This window comes from Callospermophilus lateralis, chromosome 4, assembly GCF_048772815.1.
Source record: "Callospermophilus lateralis isolate mCalLat2 chromosome 4, mCalLat2.hap1, whole genome shotgun sequence".
Taxonomy (NCBI): domain Eukaryota; kingdom Metazoa; phylum Chordata; class Mammalia; order Rodentia; family Sciuridae; genus Callospermophilus; species Callospermophilus lateralis.
In genome coordinates, this window is record NC_135308.1 from 64,848,342 (window position 1) to 64,873,683 (window position 25,342).

A 25,342-nucleotide genomic window follows, 5' to 3' on the forward strand; every position below is an offset into this window, starting at 1 on the left:
AGAGGGACTGCATTTGCCCTCTGCTCCTGCAGTTGGCCCCACACCCAAGCTCACAGGCACCATCTGAGAGTCTGAACCCTAGCAGTGAGACTCGGGTTCTTTGAGTGACGTTCTGAGAAGTGACGTTGTGTGTGTGGCAGGGGCAGGGGGTCCTCCTTGGTTCCATTTGGGCAGGTCCTCAGCTGGGCATGTGAGCTGGCGGATTCTCTGCAAGGACAGTGGAGGTAGTTGTCACATGGTGGAGTGGGGGGGCTGTCTGCCAGAAACCCCTTATCATCAAAGTCTGCCTGCAGCCCCATAAACTTACCTCCAGGTACCAGGCCTATAATCACAGACTTGCACCCACACCAGCCGCTGGCTCCTCTGTGTACCAGCTCCTACCCCTGCAGGCAACCCACCATCATCCAGGGGCCTTCCTCACCCAACAAGGTGCCGAGCTCTGACTGCTTTCCTCCATACCTCTCTGAAGGGGCCCTTGAGAGTGCTGAGTTTGTAGAAGCTCCAGGCAGGAATGCAGACCATGGAGGACAGAGCCAGGAGCCAGCCCAGGGCATCACCCCACCATGGGTATGTGTACTTCTTGTTGTAGGTCAGTGGAGTGTACTTGACCAGGGAGAACAGGAAGGTGGCCTGGGGGTGGAAGAGGAAAAGAAAGAGGATGTGGTGGAGCAGGGACCATGCCTTCAGCCCTCATTCCCCTCTCCCCACAGCTGGCCTGTAGGATTTGCATCCAGGTTTATCTGGACTAGTCTCCAATCTCCACCCATATTCTGCTCAAAATCCACGTCCCCAATCTGTACTTCCAGGGCACACACCATGTCACTCCAGGGCACTTATGTCCCTGGGCACCTTTAGGACATGACTGTATGCTGCTGGGTGCTTTAAGGTGTTTATATCTCCCACTCAGGAGTTTGGGCGGTGAGTACCTCCTGGTAGTGATCATACCTCCCTCTCCCTCTTTCCTCATTTATATTGTGCACACAGTGGGGGTTCTGGGGACTCCTGACAGAAGCAGATGAAGCCAGAGCACATCACATCATAGTTTAAGGCTTAAACTCTGGAGCAAGTTTGAATCCTCACTTTCTATGACTTTCTGGCTGAGTAAGTTGCTTCACCTCTTTAGCTTCAATTTCATATGTAAAATGAGTGTCATTGGTAGTCAGGGTTCTTGTGTGAAATTCTTTGTGCCAGGCACAAAGTTCGTGCTCTCTAACTACTGCTATTATGACCGCCATGGTTATCAACATTATCCCGAGTAGCCCAACCCTTGGGCTTCAGTTCTGACTGTGACTTGAGACTCGCACTGGGCTGTTGAACAAACTGTCTAACCGTCTGTACCTCAGTGTGTCCCTCCTTGAAATGAAAAGGAAGAATCTATCTTGCTGTAGTTTTCTAAGCTCCAACAGGGGGAGGAGTGAAAAATCTAAGGTGATTGTCAACTCCTAGGGAGAAGTCCACTCAAGAGCTAATGACCTCCACCCTGCAGCCACCACCATCTCTCCCTCCCTTCATCTGTCTTTACCTCTTGAGGACTATCTTACCGTGCACACAGCTGGTGTGAAAAAGAGCCAACAATATTTGATAAGAGGCCATGGCCTGTACCCAATCATATCTTCAATGTTGTCATAGAAGCGCCTGGCTCCTACCACGGAGAAGAGAAGAAGGAAGGGAGAGAAAGGACATTCTCCAGCATCTGAAGAGTCAGGAAAGGGGCCACAGACTAGGATGGGCCAGGACCCGTAAATAAAAGATATTATGGTAGCAGCCAGTAGTACTTGGCTTAGAGAGAGGCGACACTTCCTGGTTATTAAGGTTGTTAAAAGATAAAAAGGCTGGGATGAGACAGGATGTGGACCCATCTGAAATGGTCCAGGTGTGCTATGACAGGTGTGTGGGCAAGGCCCTTCCAAAGGCAGCCTCTTGGGATTGAGACTTGAGGTTGGGTAGGGTGGAGTCTGGGAAAAGTTGGTGAGAGCTTGGTCTAAGGGCCCTGGGGTGAAGGAGAGCACTGGAGTTAGAGTTGGGACTCAGCGGGGAAAGCCACTCACCATAAACCCAAGCCACACAGAGAGACTCAAAGATGGCCACGAACAGGAGGCACATGCCACTGGCTGCATAGTAGTCAAAGAGCTGAAACATGTACATGCCACCCTGGAAGGAAGAAGATTAGCCAGAGGAAACAATGGATTTACCCCCATACCCCTCAGCCTCACGACTTTGGAGTACAAAGCAGTATTGGTGAAGATCACAAGAGATAAAAGAGAATGCAGTATGTAAACTGTAAAGCACTAGGCAGATATGGACAATAATTGTTTTTTATTATTGTTTTCAGATAGAAGATGAAATCACACAGCTATTGCTCCCTGAGAACATTTAGGGATTGATTCATAAGCCTTAGGCATGGTGTGTACTCTTTTGAGAAAGAATCAGGATATAGGTCATCTGGTATTGTCAAACTGACAAGCTCCATTGCCCTTCTTCACCCCTGAGACATCACTCAGAATGTCACCCATCCTAGGGCCACCCTTCTTCCTTTGAGGTCCTTCACTGAACTTGGTTCAAAGACCTAGGAAATCATACCCTCTTGCTAGAGAGGGCACTCTAGAGGACTTCCCATCCATCCTTTTCATAAGTTTTCACTTACCATGGAGCCAAGTTACCCTTCAGCCATCTTTTCTGGGTAGGGAGTGGGGGAGGGGGAAGAGGTGCCCTGACTCCCAGAAGGCCTGTCCTGTGACCTGGAACCCTAGCAGCATGTCCCACCTGACAGAAACAGTCCTCTTGGCTCCTCCTCCTCACCAGGTCCCCCCTTCCAGCCATCCAGACCCTCACCTCTGTGAGCATGACCAGCCCAACAAGGAAGGAGATGACAGACACTGCAAGGATGAGGATCTCCCTCCGGTTCTTCTTGCGGAACATCCGGGGATACATGTCCACCAGCGCCGTCACCAGGCTTTCTACGCACACAAACTGGATGAGAGGGCAAAAGAATTGGAGGGAAAGAGAGCTCCCACAATAAGCTTGTCAGCCAGCTCTGGCTTCTTACTCCTAGGATCAGGCTGCAGCATTCCTGTCACCAGTCCCCAGAGCTGCGGTCTTTGCATGGTCAGTGTGGACCTACTCTACAAGCTCCTCTGGGTCCACTTCTGACATTTGCCCAGTCCCCAACTATTTTAAGGATCCTTGGGGAATAAAGCTCAACCTCATACTCTCTGTGCACCCTGCCCCAGCCCCCACATACCCACTCATCTCTCATGCTCTGAGTGACCACCTCTTGATACCTGGCTATCTAGTCCCAGAAGAACGACCATGAAGAAGAAACAGCAGGCCCAGAGGGGAGAGAAGGGCAGCATCACCACAGCCCGAGGGTAGGCGATGAAGGCCAAGCCAGGGCCTACAACAGAAGCAGAGCAACACAGCTCCAGGCCTTAGTGTCCCAGGGCCTCCCAGTATGGGACCTTGGAATAACAGAATTGGAGGAAACCCCAAAGTTACCATCATTACCACCTTCCTGGCCCAGGACAAGCCACCCAAACCTCTACCGGATCCCTGAATTTCCAGAGCACCACCCGTCACATTCTCACTGGCAAGAATAGAACCTAAGACCCTAGATACAAAGGACTTTTTGTAAAAGAGTGATGGGCCTCCAGATCTACTGCTCCAAACCAGAGGTTCCAAACTTGGAGTGAGTTCAGGAGCCAGCAGGCCATATAAATATGTAAAGCTAATTCACTGTAAAATAAGAGGAAGTTGTAGGTAGGGCCTGGTAAGAAAGGGAACAATCATGGTCCAACTGAGGGCAATCACAGTGTGTTTAGGAAGTAGATGGTACCAAAGAAAATACCTCTAAAGCTGGATTTGGCCTGGGGCTTCTCACCCTACAGTAAGTAAACTGGCATTAATTTTAGAATACCATTGACATACGTGGTATTCTCAAAAATATGAATGTTGTTCTCAGTTGACTCAAATGGCAAAGAACAAATGCACATGCCAGAGCCTTGTTTGTCCATAGGAAACTTCCTCTGAAAAATAAAAAGTACCACTGTGATCTTGGACCATCATCTGCTTCTTCGAGTGTCAGTTCTCACACTGGGAACAGGTTTATATCACATCTTCATGCAAATGCCTCACACAGTGCTTGACACATTCAGGTTGAGCATCCCTCAAATGAAATACTAGGAACCAGAAGTGTTTGGGATTTGGGGGATATTTGCATAAGCCTGACCAGTTGAATATCCCTAATTTGAATATCTAAAATCTAAAATGCTCCAAAATCTGAAACTTCTTGGCCATCACCTCTGGATCCTGAGTGCCAAAGTTTCAAACCAGGCTCACAGAATCCAGTGCCTTCAGCGCTTCCCAGCAACACTCACCTGACTCAGCAACCTCAGAAATAGGCACCCCCTGCTCCTGAGACATGAATCCCAGGATGGAGAAGATGGCAAACCCGGCCACAAAGCTGGTGCCACTGTTGAGGAAGCAGAGGGCAATGCAGTCCCTGTGTGGGGGCAGATGGGAGAAAAAGGCAACAGGCCAGGTCAGAAAGGGGCTATCAAAGTCTCAGTCTGCAACAGGATCCCCTGGAAAACACAACCCCTCCTGGCAGATACTCATCCTGGCATCTTCGCAGAGGCCAGGGGCAGGGCTCCCTAGCAGAATTCAGATGACTATTCAAAGGGTCAGCTCTGCCCCACTCCCCTGGCCCCCCACAGCTTGCTCAAATGTAGAGTAAATCAAAGTGGTCTGTTATCATTTGTATATGAAGTATCCCCCACAGACTCATGTGTTTAAAACCTTGGTTCCCAGTGCAGCAATGCTCAGAGGAGGGGTTTGGGGCAAGTGACTGCATTGTGAAGGCTCTGACCTCACCAGTGGATTAATCCATTGATAGCTGAATGGACTACTGGGGACATGCTCTTGGTGTCTATATCTTGTCCCTAGTCATTCCTCTCGTCCCCACATTCCTGCTTTCTCGGCTTCCTGGATGCCACGTGCTGACAGCTTTCCTCCGCCATGCCTTTCTGCCATGATGCTCTGTTTCACCTCAGACACAAAGCAATGGAGCCTGCAAACCACCAACTAAAACCTCTGAAACCACAAACCAAAATAAATCTATCTTCCTCTGAGTTGTTTTTCTTAGGTGTTTGCTACAGCAACAAAAAGCTAACTAACACATCATCCTAAAAGAATGGTGCTCAAAGGAAGTAAAATGTAAATCTAAATATTACCAACTGCCACACAGCCTCCCCTCCCTGTCATATTGCTTCCACACTTCTTGAAGGCATTGCAACTCTGATATAATTCCTTCTGACATGGACATGGATCATTTAAAACAAAGAAACAAACAAATAATTCTTGGGCATCTAGGTTTGATTTTGAAATGCACGAGAGGATTTTTTTTCCTGCTATGTTTCAGCTAAACTGAAATTGGCTTAGATTCTCTGAGCATGAACCAGGTAGGCAGGAAGGAACAATGGGGAGAGGACATAAAGTGAGGGAGGGGCCTATGGGAAGAATGCCCAAGAGATGAAGTGAAAATGGGTATTGATTCAGTGTTTGCTGGGGCAAACTAAGCAGGCAAGACCAGGGCTCCGCTGTATGATATTGCTTCTCAGTCTTGCTTAACTATAACTCCAGATCCCACTGACCTCTGAATCAGCCAGGATGGGCTAGGTCCCTCTCTTGGTCTCCCACTACTATTCCACCTTTTTCAGAAGCAATCCCTCTACACATTCTAAACCCCCCACAGCTCTGTGGTATTGGAAACTGGGGGTACAGATGGGGGCAATGCAGAAGCTGGTGCAGCTCAACCCTGGTCTAGCAAGGCTAGGGAGACATCAGAGATATAGGCGTGTGGTTCAGGTCCCACTCTCCCAATCACCTGTAGCAGTTGTTGTGATACTTGTTGTAGCTGCCCAGGGCTGTGAGGCAGCCCAAACAGATGGCAAAGGAGAAGAATATCTGGGTGCCAGCGTCCATCCATACCTGCAAAGGCAGAAGAAAGCTGAACTCCAGGAGAGCCAGGCCACTGGGCCTCCAAGGGAAGACACAGGCATGAGCTATATGCTGCCTAGGGATGGTGAAAACCTGCTCTCAGCCATTGCCGGCACTTTCTGCCAACCCCACAGACCCAGTGGCTCTTCTCTCTGGGCCCCTGGATGGAGTATCTTGGGAACCACCAAGATGAAACAGGCAAAGAACAAGACCACAGGACCCTGGTGGAAGGCCTAGGAGGACAGGGCAAAGCTCTAGAACAAAGCTAGGTTTGAGGTCAAGTGTTCTATAATGGGAAACAAAACCTGGGTTCTGCCCCCACTTTCTCCTATTCCAGGTTCTCATAGCACTGTGACCAGCAGGGAAGGGATCCAGGTACAGGCTCCCTAGGGCTGTGGGTCCTGGATATCAGAGCCATCTCAAGCATGTAACTTTGTTCCTCCTTCTCAAAATCCTCTGTCTGAAAAGCAGGGAGAGTGATCCTCCACTCACAAGAAGTCTCGAGGAAGAACAGAAATGCATATGGAAAATACCTATCCAGCTAAGCCGAGGCATGGTTATTGCTGTTGTTATTGCAGCTGGCTGACCCTGCTTTGCATGTTGTGATTTAGTTCTAACAGCTAGAATAACATCCCGATGAGAAAGAATATCAAGGCAACAGGAGTAAGCAACTCTTCAGAGCTGCAGGAGATGGGGTCCTGTGGCTCCAGACCCTCCCCAGGCACCCTCCCTTCAGGAAACAGTGCACCACCAGGGAGCACCAACTGTGGATGCAGACATTGCCCAGGCAGGTGTCCTTACAGAGGGACACTGAACAGTCTTATCTGTGCCTTCTGCTTAGCCTACTCAGGACCCTCAAATCCTCCAGCCCCCATGGTTTTCTTCCACTAAAAGCAGCCTCCAGTTCCCCCATAAACCAATGCTCCACAGCCTTGGAGTTTCTCTGCCCTCTAACCATCACCACCACCCTCCATCTCTTTGCCCCTTGCTCTCCCACATCATACTCAGCCATACCCAAGTGCCCATTTTTCTTCACATTGTAAGGTCGGGGGACCCATAGGCAAGTGAACTACCTCAGAGTCAGCATCCCCAATTGAGACAGAATATCAAGGGCTGGAGGAGAACCCAGAAACAGTACCATTTTCAAAGCTTCCTGGTGGTCCTAATGAACAGCAACCAGGTGTGGGAATCACAGCCCTATAGCCCTGAGAACTGGCATCAGGGAAACACCTAGGACATTCCTCTTGTTATACATCCATTTCTGCAGGAATGGGGATCAAGCACAGAAAGATGGAGGAAAGGTGAGAATGTTTCCCATCTTCTGTCCCTTCACTCACTGGGAATCCTATCCCTGGTGTTCCCTGAGGCAGGAGTTGCCACCAAGGAAAAAGGATCATGTAAGAAGCACAAAAGAAGTACTAAGGGAAATCGTGACTTGGTTGTTCATCTCACCCGGCAGGGGTGGGAGGTGTAGGGGGCAGGCTGAGAAGGAGTTGGGAATACAGATTAATGAGAACAGAGAAACCTGCAGGAGGTTGCAGCATTTAGAGCTCAAGGTCCAGTGGAGCCTTTGACCAAAGCCCTCTTCCCCGGGGGCTTGGCAGGCCCAGCTCTTCACAGAGCCACTGCCTGACAAGCCTGCTGGGATGGGAGATCAGAATGGGGTCAAAAGGAAGCTGAAGGAACACACAGAGCCAACTGTTCCATTCTCCACCACAGGCGATCTCCTCCCATCTGCCCATTCCAGGAGCCCCGGTTTCCAGAACTCTGATGTGTCTTTGGCTGGGGCAGAAGACAGATCAAGAAAAAAGCAAGATTGAAAAACACTTGTTAGAATGTGAACTAAATGAGGCTGTTCACAGGAAAGAGGAAGAGAGAAACCTGTAGAAAATCCAGGAAAGACATTTTCAACCTTGAGTTCAGCCCCCAGGATTATGAGTATCTACTAGTGTGAAATGGAAAAGTGTGGTCAGGACAATCCAGCTTTAATTCCCAACTCTATTAATTACTGGTTGTGTGATCTTAGACAAGTTACTTAACCTCTCAGAACCTCCCCTTTCTCATCAGAAAAAATGGGTATAAATTCAACAAATGAAATAATGTGTATAAAATGCCTATCACAGAAATAAATTATATTAGTTTCCTATTGCCTCCTTTAGAAAACAGCTTTTTTTTTTTTTTTTTTTTTTGGTACTAGGGATTGAACTCAGGGGGTGCTTACCCACTGAGCCACATCCCCAGCCCCCTTTTTAATTTTTACTTTGAGACAGGGTCTCACTAAGCTGCTTAGGGCCTTGCTAAATTGCTGAGGCTAGCCTTGAACTTGCAAATCCTCCTGAGTTGCTGGGATTACAGGCATGCACTACTGTGCTCAGTTTAGAAAACAGCATTTAAAACTTTTAAACAATTCATATCCTTTGGAAAATATGTATCACATGATTAAGATAGCAGACTCCAAAAAGACTATTTGGGAGGAAACCCAAGCTCCCCAACATGCTAGTTTTGTGATTTGGGGCAAGTGTCTTTGAGTTTTCTAAGCGTGTCTCTATCTGTAAAATGAGGCTAACCTCTGACTCACAGGGTTGGTGTGAATATTAAATTTTGTCAAGCACTCATGCAAGCTTTTGCTGCTGTTTATTGCTGCTACCATCTTACAGAGCAACTCACCTTTCAGTGATAATGAGATAGCATTGATTTCAATGTACCACGCTAAATAAGACTAATTCTAATCTGTGGTTTCAACCTCCTCCCTAGACAAAACCTTCATCAGAATTACTTAACACAGAAATGTAAAAGATTCAACAGGGCTCTTTGGACACCCCACTGCCATCCCCCTGTCCCCATCCATCGACCAAAGTTCAGGAGAATGAAAGACAGGATGAAGGAAAGCAACATGCCGCCTAAATGAAGCACACATTGGGGGGCAGGGGCCATTCCCTAGTGTGAAAGGGAGGTGTCCTGGAGACCAGAAAAGGTAGCAACTCGCCCAAAGCACAGCAAGCCTGGCAGAGAAAAAGGCAGAAACAGGAGGGGAACACAGCAGTGTCTCTGCCTGGCTCCCAGCCCCCAGCCTCCGTGCTTGGCAGAGAGAGATGTCTTTGGTCTTTGTGTTGGCTAACAGGGATTTTTGCACCTTTCTCAAGTGCCAGGCAAATGCCAGTTGGAATTATCACACATCCTGGGGAGTGCCAACTAGATTCAATTAGGGCTCTGGCAGGGCATCCCACCCTGCAGGTGCTTCTCTGCTCACTGATGACAAAGGCCTGGCTTCAGCATGGGACCAGGACCAGGCTGCTCTTGAAACAGCTCCCTCCCTACAGCCTCAAAACACTTGGAAGACATATGCTCCCTGAACAGCCCACAGCTGGCTGGGGTTGGAAGGATGGTGTCCAGAGTGCAGATTAAAATAAGTCTTATTCCCTGCAGTAACCCAGACACACACTCGTGGCCTTGTTAATTCTCAGAGTTGAAGGCTACCTGGCCCACTTTCAAGTTGGCTGGAAGCTATTATACACCAAATATGGTACCTAGAACAGGCCTGACACATAATAGATGCTCAACACATTTTTTGCTGAATGAGTGAGCTTGTGAAAGAAACAAATATGAGCAGACAGGAGCCTTGCCTTCAAGAGGAGATCACAAAAGTATATGGTATTTATCATCATTCAGACCTGGTTCCAGTTGCAGGTGTGAAGATGGAAAATCCTTTAAGCTCTCTAGGCCTCAATTTCGTTGTCTATAAAATGGAGACACCTCATTGATCTGCTGTGAGGATTATCTGAAACAATGCATTTAAACCTTTCAACAGTGCCAGGGACATAGTAATTCCTCACCAATTGTTAGCTATAAATAGCTGATCAAGACAAAGCCCTCTTTCCTTTTTCTCTTTCAGCCTACTTGCATGTCTCCCTGCCCATTTCCCTTTCTCTCAACCCAGCCCTATCTGCAAGGAAAGCTGAGTTTTAGCCACTGGTTCACAGCTCTGCAGCTCCAGAACCACAGTGCTTCCTCTTGCATGGCAGACTCACACCTTCAAAGCCTTTCTCAAATATACTGCCCCCACAACCTCCTGCTTACTGCCTACTCTCTATCACAGCCGTTGGTTTCATATAAGTCAAAAGGGCTTATGATTTAGGAAACAAAATACACCTTTACATTGCTTTTTTTTTTTTTTTTTTTTGCCCTTAGCTCACAGTTTACTCATTTGTGCAGCAAGGAGGCTGCACTAGATGATCTCCGGAATCCTTTTAGCTTCAACACATTTGGCTCTGTAATCTGGCTCCACAACCTTATTGTAGCCTGCATAAAATGAGGAAATAGCAATCTGCATTTCTATAATGTGTAAGAAAATGGGAGAAGTCAGAATATAGTGGTGCACATCTGTAACCCCAGTGACTGGGAAGGTGAAGGCAGGAGGATTCCAAGTTTGAGGCCACACTTTCAAAAGGGAGAAAGGAGGGAGGAAGGAAAAAGAAAGAAAAGAAATGGAAGAGCAAAAAGATAAGTTCTTCCCACTGAAAGACCATTGAGAAACACCCAGGACAAAGATCACTTGATTCTGTGGGGAGATTTCTGAGTAGGGCTGGTCTGGCTGCTTCTGGGAGCCACATCAGTACCAGAAGAAGTCAAGCAGGAAGCCTTACAATTCTGCCAGATGAGAGTGGTTTAGCTTCTAGATCACCCCAAATTCTTCCCAACAGAGAGCTATTGCTTCTGGGGTAAACCGAGTTCCTGGGTCTTGAGAAGGAACTCTGGAGCTGCATGCTTGTCCTTGTCTCTTTCTCCCTCTCTGTGTTTTCAGTGACTGTACTCGTGCTGCGCTATTTGAAAGGTCTGGAAGGCCATTTTATAGTCTTGTAAGCCTGGAAAGTCATCTGCCCTTGAGTCTCCTGGGGGCCCTTGCACAGTCACAGGGAACCTTGGACAATCCAGAGGAGCATCTCTGAATTATACAATACTCCCCTCTGTGCCAGGGAGGCAGAGGCAGAGACATGGTACTGAACTGGATAACACAATCTGGGAGGCTCTGGGGTGGAGCTTACCCATACTCCCATTGGCTTTGCCAGCTTTCAAAATGGCTCTCAAAGAGGAGAAAATAAGACAAGCAGCACCACCCCCTCCCTCCCTGTGGAGCTGTAAGGAAACTGACTGTCTCTGAGGGAGTGTGGGCAACCAAGGAAGGGCGGAGGGGAGGGGAAAAGACCCAGCCAACTGACAGGAAACTTAACACCAACCCAGCTAGTGTGGGGAGGGGCTGGGAACTGCCCACCCCCCAAAGGGTCACATGGTGGAAGGAAGGCACCAGACAAGAACTAGAGAGGAAGTTTGGGAGAAGGAAATGGAGAAGAAGAAAAAAAAGCAAACATGAGAAAAATGGGTAGACAAGAGGAAAGGAGCTCAGCTCATAAGAAAGGTGTTCAGTGACTGACACATTTGCAGTTCCTGAGAAATATAGCTAGGGCTTCAGGCCCCCTGGGTTCTCTGGAAGCTGTGGACCAAGAACCACTGCTAACACATGTCTGCAGAAGGAAGGGTGAACCCCACCATCTCCAGGGATGCCCTGGGATGAGCCAGGAACCAAGACTCCCCCAAAGCAAAACCTCCAGAGCCCCTGTCTGTGGCTTCTTACCTGGGGATCCCACAGACGTGTGAGATTGGGATACAGATAAAACTGAATTCCTTGGGCGGCACCAGGTAGTGTCACTCCTCGAATTAACAGGACTACCAGCATGAGGTAAGGGAATGTGGCTGTGAAGTACACCACCTGGTCAAGAGCAGATGAGTGACAAGGAACTTGTGAGTTAGGAAGGAGGGACCCCAAGACTCAGCAGCAGAGACAAGAGGCAGGAGCTTCCACCCCACCAAAAAGGGCATGGGAGGTCCTCTCCTGCTCCCTCCCTCCACCGTGCAGCTGTTCAGCTCCATCTCCCTGAAACCTTGGGTCACTACCTCTCTCACCCCTCCTCCCTCCAGTTTAAGCATTTGCCCTCCCCAGCACATATTCAGTAAATATTTGTCAAGTGACTGAATGAATTTAGGCATTCTTCCAACAAGAGTGCTTGGAATTCTGGCAAGAGTTGTCAGGTATGAAAAGATCTGTAACATGTGATATCTTCCTGACAAGAGTTTACGAGCTTAACACAACCAGGCAGCCAAATTAGAAAAGAAGTCTTGTTGAAGCCTCCAGTGCGAGAGTCCAGCTTAGCATACCCTCTAGCACCTCAGACTCCCAAATTCTTGAGTTGGTTGGAAATCATTTGGAGGTGAACAGTCTTAATGGAATTCCTTATCCACAGAAATGTTGTATATGAAATAAGAAGCCACAAATAGTGTTCGGTATGCAGTGTGCTCACACACATGGAAAATTCCAAGATGAAACTCCTGGAAGTGTTCTTCCTGCCTTTGTTTCTTCTGTTTCACTTCCCAGAAGCACATGGGATTCATTCCAGGAGAGGCACAGGATCAAGGAAGGGAAGCACATAAAATCTTCGCTGGATCATTCCCTCCCATTCCAGACTAGACCACAACTAGGTGACAGTCCCCAGACTAGGGCAGGGAGTCCCAGGATGGGGGGGAGGAACTGTCTAATACAGACCTTGCCTGTGGACTTGACCCCCTTCCAGATGCAGAAGTAGCAGATGACCCATGCAAGCAGGAGACATAAAACCAACTCCCAGCGCAGGGCCCCCAGGTGCTGGATGCCATCAGAGATCTTCAGGACCCGCCTCCTGGGGAGAAAAGAGTGAGCCTGGTTCCACTTTGGATGTCAGCCTCAGGTCTCTCTGTTATGGTTTGGATGGGAGGTGTCCCCCAAAAGCTCACATGTGAGACAATGCAACAAGGTTTGGAGGAGAAATGATTGGGGCAGAACCTTAACCTAATCAGTGACTTGTCCCCTGATGGGATCAACCATGTTGTAACTGGAGGAGGGTGGGGTGTGGCTGGAGGAGGTGGTTCATGGGGGGCTATGGCTGAAGGGTATATATTTTGTATCTGGAGAGTAGAGTCTCTCTCTGCTTTCTGATCATCATGAGAGCTGCTTCCCTCTACCACATTCTTCTGCCATGATGTCCTGCCTCTCCCGGAGCCCCGAAAAATGGAGCCAGCCTTTTATGGACTGAGACCTCTGAAACCATGAGCCCCTAAGTAAACCTTTCCTCCTCTACAGTTGTTCTGGTCAGGTCTTTCGGTTGCAACAGTGAAAAAGTTGACTAAAATTCTCATTCTCTCTCTCTCTCTCTCTCTCTCTCTCTCTCTCTCTCTCTCTCTCTCCCCCCTTTCTTTCCTTCCTTCCTTCTTTTCTTCCTTCACTCCTTCGTTCCCTCTTTTCTTTCCTTCTTTCTTTTTTTGTGAGGTTGGAGGGATTTGGGGTGGAATCCAGGGCTTCACACATGCTAATCAAGCACCCCACCACTGAGCTGCAATCCAGCCCTGATTCTCAGTTTTGTAGCCTGTGGGTCTTGCAGAGCCACGCCTCCAGGCTCTCTCTGAAGGAAGGTCAACTCTTTTTACTGGGATTATGAGGCTCTCCTTTGCCTGGAGATGGAGCTAGATTTAAAGGGTGGCAAATAAAAATTGTGCCCAGGGAAGTTTGCTCTGAGTACTAATTTAACACAGGGAAAGAGGTCCAAGTATGTATTTTTTCAACCAGGATTTTAGGCTGTTTTGTTATCAGGGATCACACACTGGGTGAATATCAACATTTGGAGGAATGGGCTGGATAAGGGGCAACATACAAGAGTCAAAGAGAGGAGGGTATTAGCAGAGTGAATACACATGCATGTTCCCTCTCTGACATGAGGAAAAGGCCAGCACAGCCTGAGAAGAATTACAAATTCTCATCTCTGAAACCAGTTCTGCATTAACCACAAATATAGACACCACAGAAAAAGGCCACATAGGTGACAGGACCAGGAAAGAAAAAACTCTTCTTGCTATCCAGTGAGAACTATACCCTCTACCCTTCTGTGGAACACACCTCCCACGTTCACATGGGGAAAGGGCCTCACTTACTCCCAGAACTCGATGACAGGGGACGTGGCATTCTCAGTGGTCACATTCAGGGATCCATTGGTCTTCTGGAACTCTACACAGTTCTCTACCCGTGGGTCCCAGGGAAGGAAGAAAGAGAAAGTTCATCAGCCAAAATTTGGCAAAACCAGAGAGAATGGTATGGAATTTTAGGAGAATGAAAGTAAGGTATCTGGAAAGAACTGGGCTATAGTTCTACAAAACCTCCTCATCCTCAACAAACCCACCTCATCTCTCCTCTGCACATTTACTGTGGGCTTATAGATGTTTGCATGAATATTCTCCTTAAAGCACGATCAGAAAGCATTAGTAAGATGCTCTGGATGCTAGCTGCTTCAAAATATACACTAATTCCCAGGAAACCATCCTATGTAAAGTCACAGCCTTTGAGGAATAGTATGAATGCCTTCTAGAAAGTAATGTAGCACAAACGCCAAGAGCTCAGATACCAAGGCAAGGTCAGAAAGCTCTGGGTTGGATTCCCAATGCTCTGGATATCTGCTGTGTGACCTTGTGAAAACTCTGTGCTCTAAGTGTCATTTCCCTGATCTCCAAAATGTAGACATTAATGTCTCTCTAGTAGGATTGATAGGGGGATTAAATTAAAATGTAAATCTAAAGTGCTCAATAAAGTGTTCTTTATTATTTGTATGTCACTTTGGAGTTTCACATAGAGAGTTGACATTCTTTTTAATATTTTATCAGTATAATAATCCAAGGAAATATTAAGACAGATACTGTTTTCCCCATTGTATATATGAAGAAAATCAATCTTCCTAGAAATTGCCTGTCAGAGTTCATAAATGATCAAGTGTGGGCTGGAATCCAGGTCAACAAACTGCCCGGGTTCTACTTTCAAAATACTTAGACTCTGACCTTTCTTGTTATCCCCACTACTACCTGGTGCAGGTCACCATCATTTCACAGCTCCTAACTGGTTTCTACCTTCGCTTCCCTTGTCAAATCTCCATACAGCAGTCAAGATTATTATGTTAAATCGCATCTCAAACCCTATAATGGGTATCTCATCCCACTCCAAAAAAAACAAAACGCCTTCATCTAGCCCTCAACACCTCTGCCCGCATCTCCTAACACCCTTCCACTCTCCCTATTCCAGCCACACTGGCTCCAGGCTCGACCCTGGACGTTTTGGGCACCATGCACCTCAGAGCCTTTGCATTTACTGTCCCACTAACTAGAATGGTTGTCCCCTATCTTAACAGCTTATTCTCTCTCCTCCTTCAAATGAAAGTACAACCTCAGGAAGGCCTTTTCTGATTGTCCTATTAAAATCTCCTACCCCTAAACTCCCAATCCCATTCCCTGTTTTATTTTTCTCCATAGAATTTCTTCTAACATAATACATGGCCTTATTTCTCTCATAAAACATACTACTTATTTATTTTGTTCATGGTCTGTCTTCCCCCGCTAGAATGACAATTCCAGGAAACACATTACCATATCCCCAGTGTTTAGAAGAGAGCCTGTTAAATGGTAGACGCTCATGGAAGGCTCTCTCCACTAAACCATATCATTCTCCTTGAAGAAAAGCATTATTTCATATTGATGACAGGATGGCCTATGCCATTCAAGATGCCAGGCTCTGACTGAAACCAGACCCACTAAAAGAGGGGACAAAAAAATGTTTGAAAACAAAAGACTCAGGTATTCAGCTTGCCTCAGACTTATCTCAGAGACCCAAAGACAGATAGGCCTATTCATGCCCTGAAACAAAAACTCTAGACAAAATTTCACCAAAATTCTTTCAAGAGGCACTCTGCTAGGATCTGGATGAAATGGTTACTATCTGATAAGCTGGTTGTCAAAGATGATTCATGTGCAAAGATACCAAAAAAAAGGAAATATTAGAATAAAAAAGATTTTTAAATCTTGCCTTCAACAACTCTTTCTTTTTTTTAAGAGAGAGAGAGAATTTTAATATTTATTTTTAGTTTTCAGCAAACACAACCTCTTTGTATGTATGTGGTGCGAACCCGGGCCGCATGCATGCCAGGCGATCGTGCTACTGCTTGAGCCACATCCCCAATCCAAAAACTCTTTCTTGAAAGCTAGTCAGCACCATGCTAGACACAAAGGCTATGGAGAGAGAGTCTTTTCTGCCTTGAGATCCTGCCAACTAGTGGAAAAATCAAGCCAAGAAACACAAAAAATAAGGTAAGTGCACAATAGGGCCAGGTCTCAGTACACATACCATTTGAGAAAAATCTAATCCAATCTTGGGGTGTCAGGGGAGATAAACTGACAATGGACAAATGATAGTAGAATAAAAGTAGTGAAAGACATGGGCAAGGAACTGCCTGGAAAGGAAATGTGAAGTATGAGAATGGTAATGGTGGGCTAGGGGTGTAGCTCAGCAGAAGAACACTTGCCTAGCATATGTAAGACCTCGCTTCATTTCCCAGCACTGAAAAAAAAAAAAAAGGCAGGGGCAACATCATAAGGACATGAAGAATACCATGTTAACCCTGAAAAAAAATTTTTCCTTGGCAAGTAAAGGATTTAAACTCCAGTTCACATTGAGTAACTTATCTGCACAAGAAAGAACTGATTGTGTCTGTTATGGTTTATACCTGGAATGTTCATGTGTTGAAGTCTTGGTCCCCAAAGAAGTGATGTTAAAAAGAGGTGGAGTTTTGGGGAAGTGATTGGACCATGAGGGCTCTGATCTCAGTGGATTAATATATTGAGGTAAAATTATTCAGAGCTGAATGGACTATTGGGAGGTGATGGAAACTTTAGAAGGTGGGCCTGGTTGGAGGAAGTAGGTTACTGGAGGTGTGCCCTGGGGGACTATGTCTTGCTCTTTCTCTTCATCCTGGCTGCCATGGGTGAGCATCTTTTCCATACCATGCCCTACTGCATGATATTCTGCCACACCTCAGGCCCAAAGCAATGGAGCCAGCCTACCATGGACTGAAATCTTGGAAACCATGCATCCAGTTTTAATTTTTAAGTTGTTTTTCTCAGGTATTTTTTCAAGCAATGAAAAGCTAATACAATGGCCATTTCCACTTCAAAAGGAGAGGTCTCACGGACAAGTTCTGAAAGATATTTGGACAATTAAAGCAAGTTGTGTGATAAGAATCCAAGCAGAACAGTGGTCACCATGCTCCCCATCTGTATCTTCAAAAGGGTAGCTACTAGTCCACATAGGTATTTAAATTAAAATTAAGTAAAATAATTTAAAATTCTGTTCCTCAGATGCACTAGGCACATTTCAGATGCTCAATAGCCACATGTAGCTGGTGCTACTGTATTGGACATGTGGAGAACATTTTCATCCTCACAGACAATTCCTTTGGACATCCTTACCCTAGATTTTTGTTGTTGCTGTTACTTTCAATATACTAGATTCAGTGATTCTATTGCCATAGGTGGCTCACATTGTGTTAGAAGCACAGGAGTTAATTGCTATTATAAATTTTATTGATGACATATAAAACAGTTCATTTCCTAGTTAAGCCCAGATAAATTGTAATTTGAGAGATCTAAAGTAGTGTTAGAAAGAAGACATGAAAAACAAGTACGTAAATAAATAATAGACATATATATCAAATACTATTTTTCACATTGAAACAAATGAATGGCTAAGCTATATTTAAAAAGAGATCAGTTCTATTTGCATAATACATTAATTGAATACATGAATTTATTTTTTAAGCCTATGACATTTTTCTTGTGATGTTGGTGAATTCTCAGTATTTAATTTTATTTTATTTTATTATTTATTTATTTATTTGTTTGTTTATTCATTTATTTATTGGCAGTGCTGGGACTGCATTGACTGTATTTGGCAAATGCTTGCCACTGAGCTACATCCTCAGCCCCTTGCAATTGTTCTTTTTTTAAATTTTGTATTCATTCTTTTTAATTATAAATGACAGTAGAATGTATTTTGACTTATCATACATACATGGAGTGTAACTTCCCATTCTTGCGCTTGTACATGATGTGGATTCACTGGTCGTGTATTCATATATGAACATAGGAGAGTTATGTCCCATTCATTCTACTATCTTTCCTGTTCCCATCCTCCCTCCTGTCCCTTCATTCCCCTTTGTCTACTCCAGCCCTTGCACTTATTCTTGATGTGAGTTTTTCATGATCTAATTGGCTGATTTCTGTGAGTCCTGAGTTAAGACTAGGGACTAGGTTGCCTGAGATATTATGACAATCCCATTCCTGGTTGATGTGGCAGAGCAGGAGAAAGAAGGGGACTCTCCAGTGGTGACCTTACCTGTATTCCACTCATGGTGGCAGCTTCCCCAGGGGAGGTCGGTGGTGAAGCTGCTGAAGAGGTAGAAGAGGGCCCAGGCCAGGACAATGATATAATAGATGTTAAGGAGGATGACGATCACCTGGGAGGCATAGCCAATACCTGGAGAGTAAGGGTTGCAGATTAGGCTGGGGATGGTACCCAGATTCTTCACATACCATCCACCCCTATATAGGAAAGTGCTTGCACTCCACTATCAGACCTCTAAAGTAAACAGTGTTGGAGTAGAGGCTCCTGGTTCAGCTCTCCCACTCTGGCACCAAAAAGTTAAAATTCTGGGCTCCCACAGCCCTCCAGGGCAGACTAGGACCTTTCTCCTGTCTTCTGCTGCAATGGTATGCTTCCTATGCACTTTAATTTCATCCTCCATCTTTTCTGTTTGTTTTTGTTTTGTTTTTCTGTATTAAGGATTAAACCCAGTGTATTGAGCATACCAGACAAGTGCTCTGTCACTGAGTTACATCCCCAGCCCTTTTAAATTTTATTTTGAGACAGGCTCTTACTAAGTTGTCCAGGCTGGCCTCAAACTTGTGATCCTCTTGCCTCAACCTCCTGAGTCACTGGGCTTACAGGCTTGTGCCATCACATCTGGGCAATTTTACCACATTCTCAAAGTTCATGAAGTCAGTTAGTTTTAAAATGTGTAAGACTATCTTCATTCATGATCCTAATAGTTAATGTTCCCCAGAATTAAACTGATATGTTTCTTAAAAATAAAAGCACAAGAGCAGGAACATGTATGATTTTCATAAGGAATATAATAGTGAATGAACACTTTTATAATATGTCCATTCTTTCTAATAATTACATGTGTGTAAAATGAAACACTAATGAGGTACCATTCTGCAGCTATAATCTTACTGCAAGTTTTTACAAATGATGTTAACTCAATGGTTTCCATACTTTTCTGTATATTAGAATGACCTTAGAATAGTTACAAAATTCCAAAGCCCAGGACAAACCTCAGACCATTGAAATCACAACCTCTAGAAATGGGGCACAGCCACAGATATGTTGAAGGGGCTCAGGTGATCCCAGTGTGCAGACAAGTTTGGGAACCACTGATAGAACTCAGAGTTGTTCAAGAAAGATGCCTACTCACATCTAGTGACACTGTCAGTTATCATTTTCCTAGGACAATTTAATAAATCATATCAAGAAATATCAACCTAAATACCCATTTGATCCAGTTATCCTAATCCTGGGAATTTATCCCAAAGAAATAATTCCGAAGAGGGGAACTATCTAAACAAATGTGTGCAGTAGAAGAATATAAATTTTATGAGTACTTAAAAATAAGCAAAAAAGCCCCAGAGAACTGTTAATTATTATATACCCACTTGATGGAATTTTATAAATCATTAAGTGATTATTGTGTAAAAAAATGGAAAATAAGAGTCTTGGTTTTAGCTCAGTGGTAGAGCACTTGCCTAGCATGTGTGAGGCCCTGGATTCAATTCTCAGCACTGCATATAAATAGAAGTAAAGGCCCATCAACAACTAAAAACAAATTTAAGAAAAAAACCAGAAGCTGATTTTAAAAAATGAAAAATAAAATGAATTGAAGAGAGCATACATTGTGTACATTCCATGTTAATAAATTATAAAATATAGAAAAAGAAAGAAATTTTGAAATAAAGCCACAAAACTGTAAATGAACCAAATGCTTTCAGTAAATTAATGATTAAACAAACTGTGGTACATCCACACCAAGGAATACCACTCAGCAATGAAAAGGAAAGAACTAGTGATGCACAAAACAACCTGGATGATCCAGGATGTGAAGGGTATCATGCTTAGTGAAAAAAAAAACACTCACAAAGGTTACCCATACTGCATCAGCCCATTCATATGACATTCTCAAAATGACAAAATTATAGAGATAGACAAAAGAATAGGGGAAGCCAGAAGTTAGGGATGGGGTGAATCTGACCATAAGGGAGTGGCATAGAGACCACTGTGGTGATAGAACAGTGGGTGTCCTGATGGTGGGGTCACATAAACCTACACATGTGATAAAATCACACAGACATACACAAAAGAAGTATGGAAAACTGCTGAAATACAAATAAGCTCTGTACCAGATTTTGCTATTATACTGTTCTTATTGGGGAAAACTGGATAAAGGGTACACAGACCCCTTGGTACTATTTTTGTAACTTCCTGTGAATATATATATATAATCATTTCAAATCCTATACAGAGAGAAAAATTTTAAAACACCTTTTTTTGGGGGATACCAGGGATTGAACCTAAGGGTTCTTTACCAATGAGTTACATCCCCAGCCCTTTTTATTTTTTATTTTGAAGCAAGATCTCACTAAGTTGCTTAGTGCCTCACTAATTTACTAAGGCTAGCCTCAAACTTGCAATCCTCCTGCCTTAGCCTTCCGAGCAGCTGGAATTATAGGTGTGCACCACCACAGCCAACACAAAACATCCTAAGTTTTAAACTTATTATGTCAAGATGATAGAACTATTACTGAAAGAACTTTTCTCATTTTAAATTTTTTTAAAATGCTTTAATTAATTAAATGTCTTTTAAAATACAAAATTATGGCTATATATTTAAAAAATAATTATTGTTACATATTTAAAATATACATAACTAAAATAACTTTGTACTCATTTAACCTAAAATCTTTGTCCCATCTTATTCTTATTTTTCCCTCATCCTCTAATGAAGCAGGTAACCAGCTCAGTATTCAGTCCACAAACCAAAGGTTTAACATGTAGACTTAGAGTCTTATCTTAATCCAGAACTGCTGCTCTTTACTCAGTCATCCCAAGTAAGGTTTATAACCAACTAGAGCAGACACCTGGGAATCAGGCACAGAGTTACTCACCCTCGAAGATGGGGCAGATCTTCCTCCAGGCTGTGATACCTCCCTGGCTTGTGTATTGACCCAGCGCTGTCTCCAAGAGGAAGACAGGAATGCCACAGGTAAAGAGGAAAATGAGGTAGGGGATAAAGAAAGCACCTGTGGGTAGAAAACAGGCTATTCATGATCTGTCAATATCTTCTTCATGAGTCACATTTGTGTCCTCCCACTACCAGCCCACACTGCCAGTCAGAATCCTGGGGGTTAGGAGCATGCACACTGCAGGAGAGACGTCTGTCTAGATGTCTGCAGACACAACAGGAATCAAGAATGACCAAGTTACCTAGAATCTACAATGTCCCAGACCTTTTCATTGTGAGGTTTCAATCTATACCTGTACTCTACCGAACACCAATTGCTCCCTAACATAAGTTGTGACAACAGCAAGGAGTTCATTGAATAATAAATATCCAGGAACATTAGCACAGCTCACAGCCTATAATTCTTTTCAAAAAAAATATGGCTCTTAATGTCAGGTAGGGACTTTAAGCAGACTGAATTCAGATTTCCCTTTAGTAATCTTTCTACTTCTGTTTCCATTACCATTAACTAAGACCAACTATGAATGTCAAAAATGCTGGTATTTTTTTTTCTACCATGGACTTTAATCTACTACCAAAATGAACAGGGAACTTCAAAGGAAAGAGTACCGAGAAGGGAGAATTGCACAGAGAAGGGAACCCTAATATCTTCATAGGGTTCCCTCAATCCCTTAACTCAGTCCTGGTCAGAACATATGTGTGAAGACACTAACTGAGATGAGGGAAAGAAATATCAAAAAGGTTAGAAGTGCCGGGCCAGGAGCAGTGGCGCACGTCTATAATCCCAGTGATTCAGGAGGCTGAGATAGGAGGACCATGAGCTCAAAGCCAGCTTCAGCAAGGTAGTGAGGACCTAAGAAACTCAGTGAGGATCCTGTCTCTAAATAAAATACAAAAAAAGGGGCTGGGGATGTGCCTCGGTGGTTAAGTGTCCCTGGGTTCAATCCTCGTTACAAAAAAAAAAAAGTGAAAGTAATGGTGCTCATATGGTACCTCTTCTCCCCAGCCATGCTGAATAGTCTCAAGAATCACCTGGTATTAATAGAGTATGCAGAAGACCATTTCCTCATTCATGGGGAATAATCAGCCCTGTACTGAACACAACTCCCAGGCCTACCTAACAGATCTTAAAAGCAAGATGCAAAAGGATCAAGAGAGGCTTTGCTGCTCGCAGAACAGAGCTCAAGAATCTTTGTAGAAATCGTTTTCTATCTAGCAACCCAATAAAGCAAAATTTCACCAGGCTTGGAATCTAATTTCTTTGCCTCAGAGCAAAGAAGTAAAAAAATGTAACTCATAATAAGTAGATAAATCAATCAACTGAACCTTATCCATATTTAAGCAGATATTAGAATTAGCAGATGAGGGCATTTAAAAAGTTATCCTTCCAGGTGTGGTGATGTATGCCTGTAATCCCAGCAACCTGGGAGGCTAGGGAAGGAGGATCACAAGTTCAAGGCCAGCCTCAGCAATTTAATGAGGCCATGAGTAGCTTAGCAAGACCTATCTCAAAAATATAAAGGGCTGGGGATGTCGCTCAGTGGTTAAGCAGCCCTGGGTTTAATCCACAGTACCAAATAAATACATAAATAATACCATAACTATATTGCATATGTTTTTATAAATGTTTATTTTTTAGCTTTAGGTGGACACAATATCTTTATTTTATTTTTATGTGGTGCTGAGAATCGAACCCAGTGCCTCACACATGTCAAGCGAGCACACTACTACTTGAGCCATATCCCCAGCCCCCTATTGCATATGTTTTTAAAAGTTAAAGACATGAAAGAGAGGAAGGGAAGTTCCCTCCCTAGGGCCTATTGTCCCTATCCTTCACTGTCTACCAGACTTTAACTATCGTCCACAATCCAGGAGCCATCTTGGGACTACAGCATGGCAGAGCCTACAGAAACTGAAACCTGGATTGGCAAGGTACTGGAAACCTTTAGGGGCACTAAAGTCTACAGAGTAGAAATTGCACTGCCTCAGATCCAGGGCTAGATGGGAAGACCACAAACAACGTGAAAAAACAAGGGAATAAAGTGCTCCAAATAAACCAAAATGCTCCAATCATAGAATCTGTTGAAAAAACAGTAGAAGAAATATCAGAGAAGGAGTTCAAAATCTACTTAGTAAAACTGCTCCTTAACTTATTAAATGTGTATATAAGGAATGAAATCAGAGATATGTTTCTGGAAGTGGAAGATCACTTCAATAAAGAGATAGAGATCCTGAAAAGAAATCAAGAAGAAATCCTTGAAATGAAGGACTCAAAAAAACAAATAAAAAATTCAATGGAGGGGCTGGGGATGTGGCTCAAGCAGTAATGCGCTCGCCTGGCATGCATGTGGCCCGGGTTCGATCCTCAGCACCACATACAAACAAAGATGTTGTGTCCGCCGAAAACTAAAAAATAAATATTAAATTTTTCTCTCTCTCTCTCTCTCTCTCTCTCTCTCTCTCTCTCTCTCTTTAAAAAAAAATTCAATGGAAAATATCACCAACAGGAAGACAGAACCTCAGGCAATGAAGATAAAAATATATAATCTTGAAAATAAAGTTGACCACACAGAGATGATAAATTGCGTGACATTCCCTCACCCAGACACCATGCCTGAACAGCAACTGCTAAAGCCAACTGAGTGGAGCTACGGTGACTACTTCTGGGCTGATAAGAAGGACCACCAAGGCAACGGCACTGTGGCTGGGTTTGAACTGGTGCTCCAAAAGCAACTGAAAGGCAAACAAATGCAGAAAGAAATGTCTGAATTCGTCCAAGAGAGGACAAAGTTTGAAGAAGAACATGTAAAGAACTTGGCTAAGCTCTCTCAGAATTCCTTGGCTGCATAGGAGGAAGGCTCCCTGGGAGAAGTATGGGCCCAGGTGAATCGAGCCTGGCAGGTAAAGCCGAAGTTTATCTCAAGTTCTCTGCCAAGCTTCACAGTGAAATGGAGAAGTCCCTAATGAACTTTCATGAGAACTTCGAGAAAGACATGAAAAAGTATGACCACCATATTGCTGACCCCCACAAGCAACTCGCCAGTCGCTATGCATCAATGGAGAAGACCCAGAACGCCCTCAAAGAGCAGCAGAGAGACCTGGAGATGAAGGCTCAGCAGCTGGAGATCCAGCTGAGCAACAAGACAGAGGAGGACTTCAAGAAGGCATGGAGAAGTCCACACAGGCTGGCGTTGACCTCATGCCAGGCCCAGTCCAAGCCGGTTTGAAGAAATGGTGACCACCACTTTGAAGCTGGAGCAGCTGGAGGTGGAGAGGGTGGAGATGATCCAGCAACATCTGTGCCAATACACACAGCTGCAGCATGAGACGGACATGTTCAACCAAAGCACAGTTAAGCATGTGGACCAACTGCTTCAAAAAGTAGACCTGGCCAAAGACAGAGAGCTGTGGGTCAGAGAGCACAAAATAGGCAACATTCACCCCACAGACATGGAGATCCAAACACACTTGTGCGGCCCCAGGGGTCCTGCCCAGGAGACGGGTTGGGGGTCCCACAGAGAGGAGATAGTGGCTCCTGCTGGGTGAAGTTGCCCTCCCCCCCATTCTTCTGTTCACTGGGGAGAGAGGAGAGAACTAGTGATTCCAGAAGGGTGATCCCAAATGTTCCCAGGCTAAGAAGACAGACCTGCAACCCTGCCCTTGTCCAAGACTGAAGCCCCCCAAACCCCGTGCCATGCTTGTTGCTCTGAAAACAAACTGAGGCTGGAACTTTGAGGTCCCTACTGAGTTCCATAGGGGTGGCCATCACACTTGTGCCTCTGGATGCCCAAGGCCCATCCTCCAGCTGGTCCCTTTATCTATGGGGCTTAGAAAGATTAGGGAAGGGCCATCTCTGCCTCAAAGCCAATATCAGGATCAGAATCATGAATAGAAGGTGTCATCAGCTCAACCTGCACCTAGTAACCTTTACAGCCCTCTCTCTCTATTTTTCTCATTGCATTCTGGGAGCCCAAATCTAGCTTTTCTTGGCCACTTTTCATCCCTGTGGGTCTTGGGAATGCCTGTTTTCTGTCTTCCCAGTCCAACCCTGCCTACAGAGGTCAGGATGGAACTATCTCATTCGGCAAATTAATCCC

The 25,342-nt window shown here is 44.8% G+C and overlaps 1 protein-coding gene and 1 pseudogene across 2 annotated transcripts in view; one reads left to right on the forward strand and one right to left on the reverse strand.

Annotated features, from left to right (window-relative positions):
- The window catches only part of LOC143396610 (sodium- and chloride-dependent GABA transporter 2), a 36,236-nt gene continuing 10,894 nt past the window's right edge, over positions 1-25,342 (reverse strand). Inside the window, exons 2-14 of one of the 2 annotated variants that reach the window (XM_076852537.1) lie at positions 21,169-21,303; positions 18,284-18,424; positions 14,008-14,092; positions 12,590-12,722; positions 11,624-11,758; positions 5,882-5,985; positions 4,374-4,498; positions 3,282-3,394; positions 2,833-2,970; positions 2,049-2,151; positions 1,542-1,642; positions 460-630; positions 1-207 (exon numbers count right to left, since the gene is read on the reverse strand). In XM_076852537.1, the coding sequence (XP_076708652.1) occupies positions 79-207; positions 460-630; positions 1,542-1,642; positions 2,049-2,151; positions 2,833-2,970; positions 3,282-3,394; positions 4,374-4,498; positions 5,882-5,985; positions 11,624-11,758; positions 12,590-12,722; positions 14,008-14,092; positions 18,284-18,424; positions 21,169-21,303 (1,613 nt within the window). In that variant the 3' untranslated portion in view covers positions 1-78. The remainder of the gene's footprint in view (positions 208-459; positions 631-1,541; positions 1,643-2,048; positions 2,152-2,832; positions 2,971-3,281; positions 3,395-4,373; positions 4,499-5,881; positions 5,986-11,623; positions 11,759-12,589; positions 12,723-14,007; positions 14,093-18,283; positions 18,425-21,168; positions 21,304-25,342) is intronic. The other variant, XM_076852538.1, reaches the window with a different exon arrangement.
- On the forward strand, positions 23,820-24,791 carry LOC143397312 (growth arrest-specific protein 7 pseudogene; annotated as a pseudogene).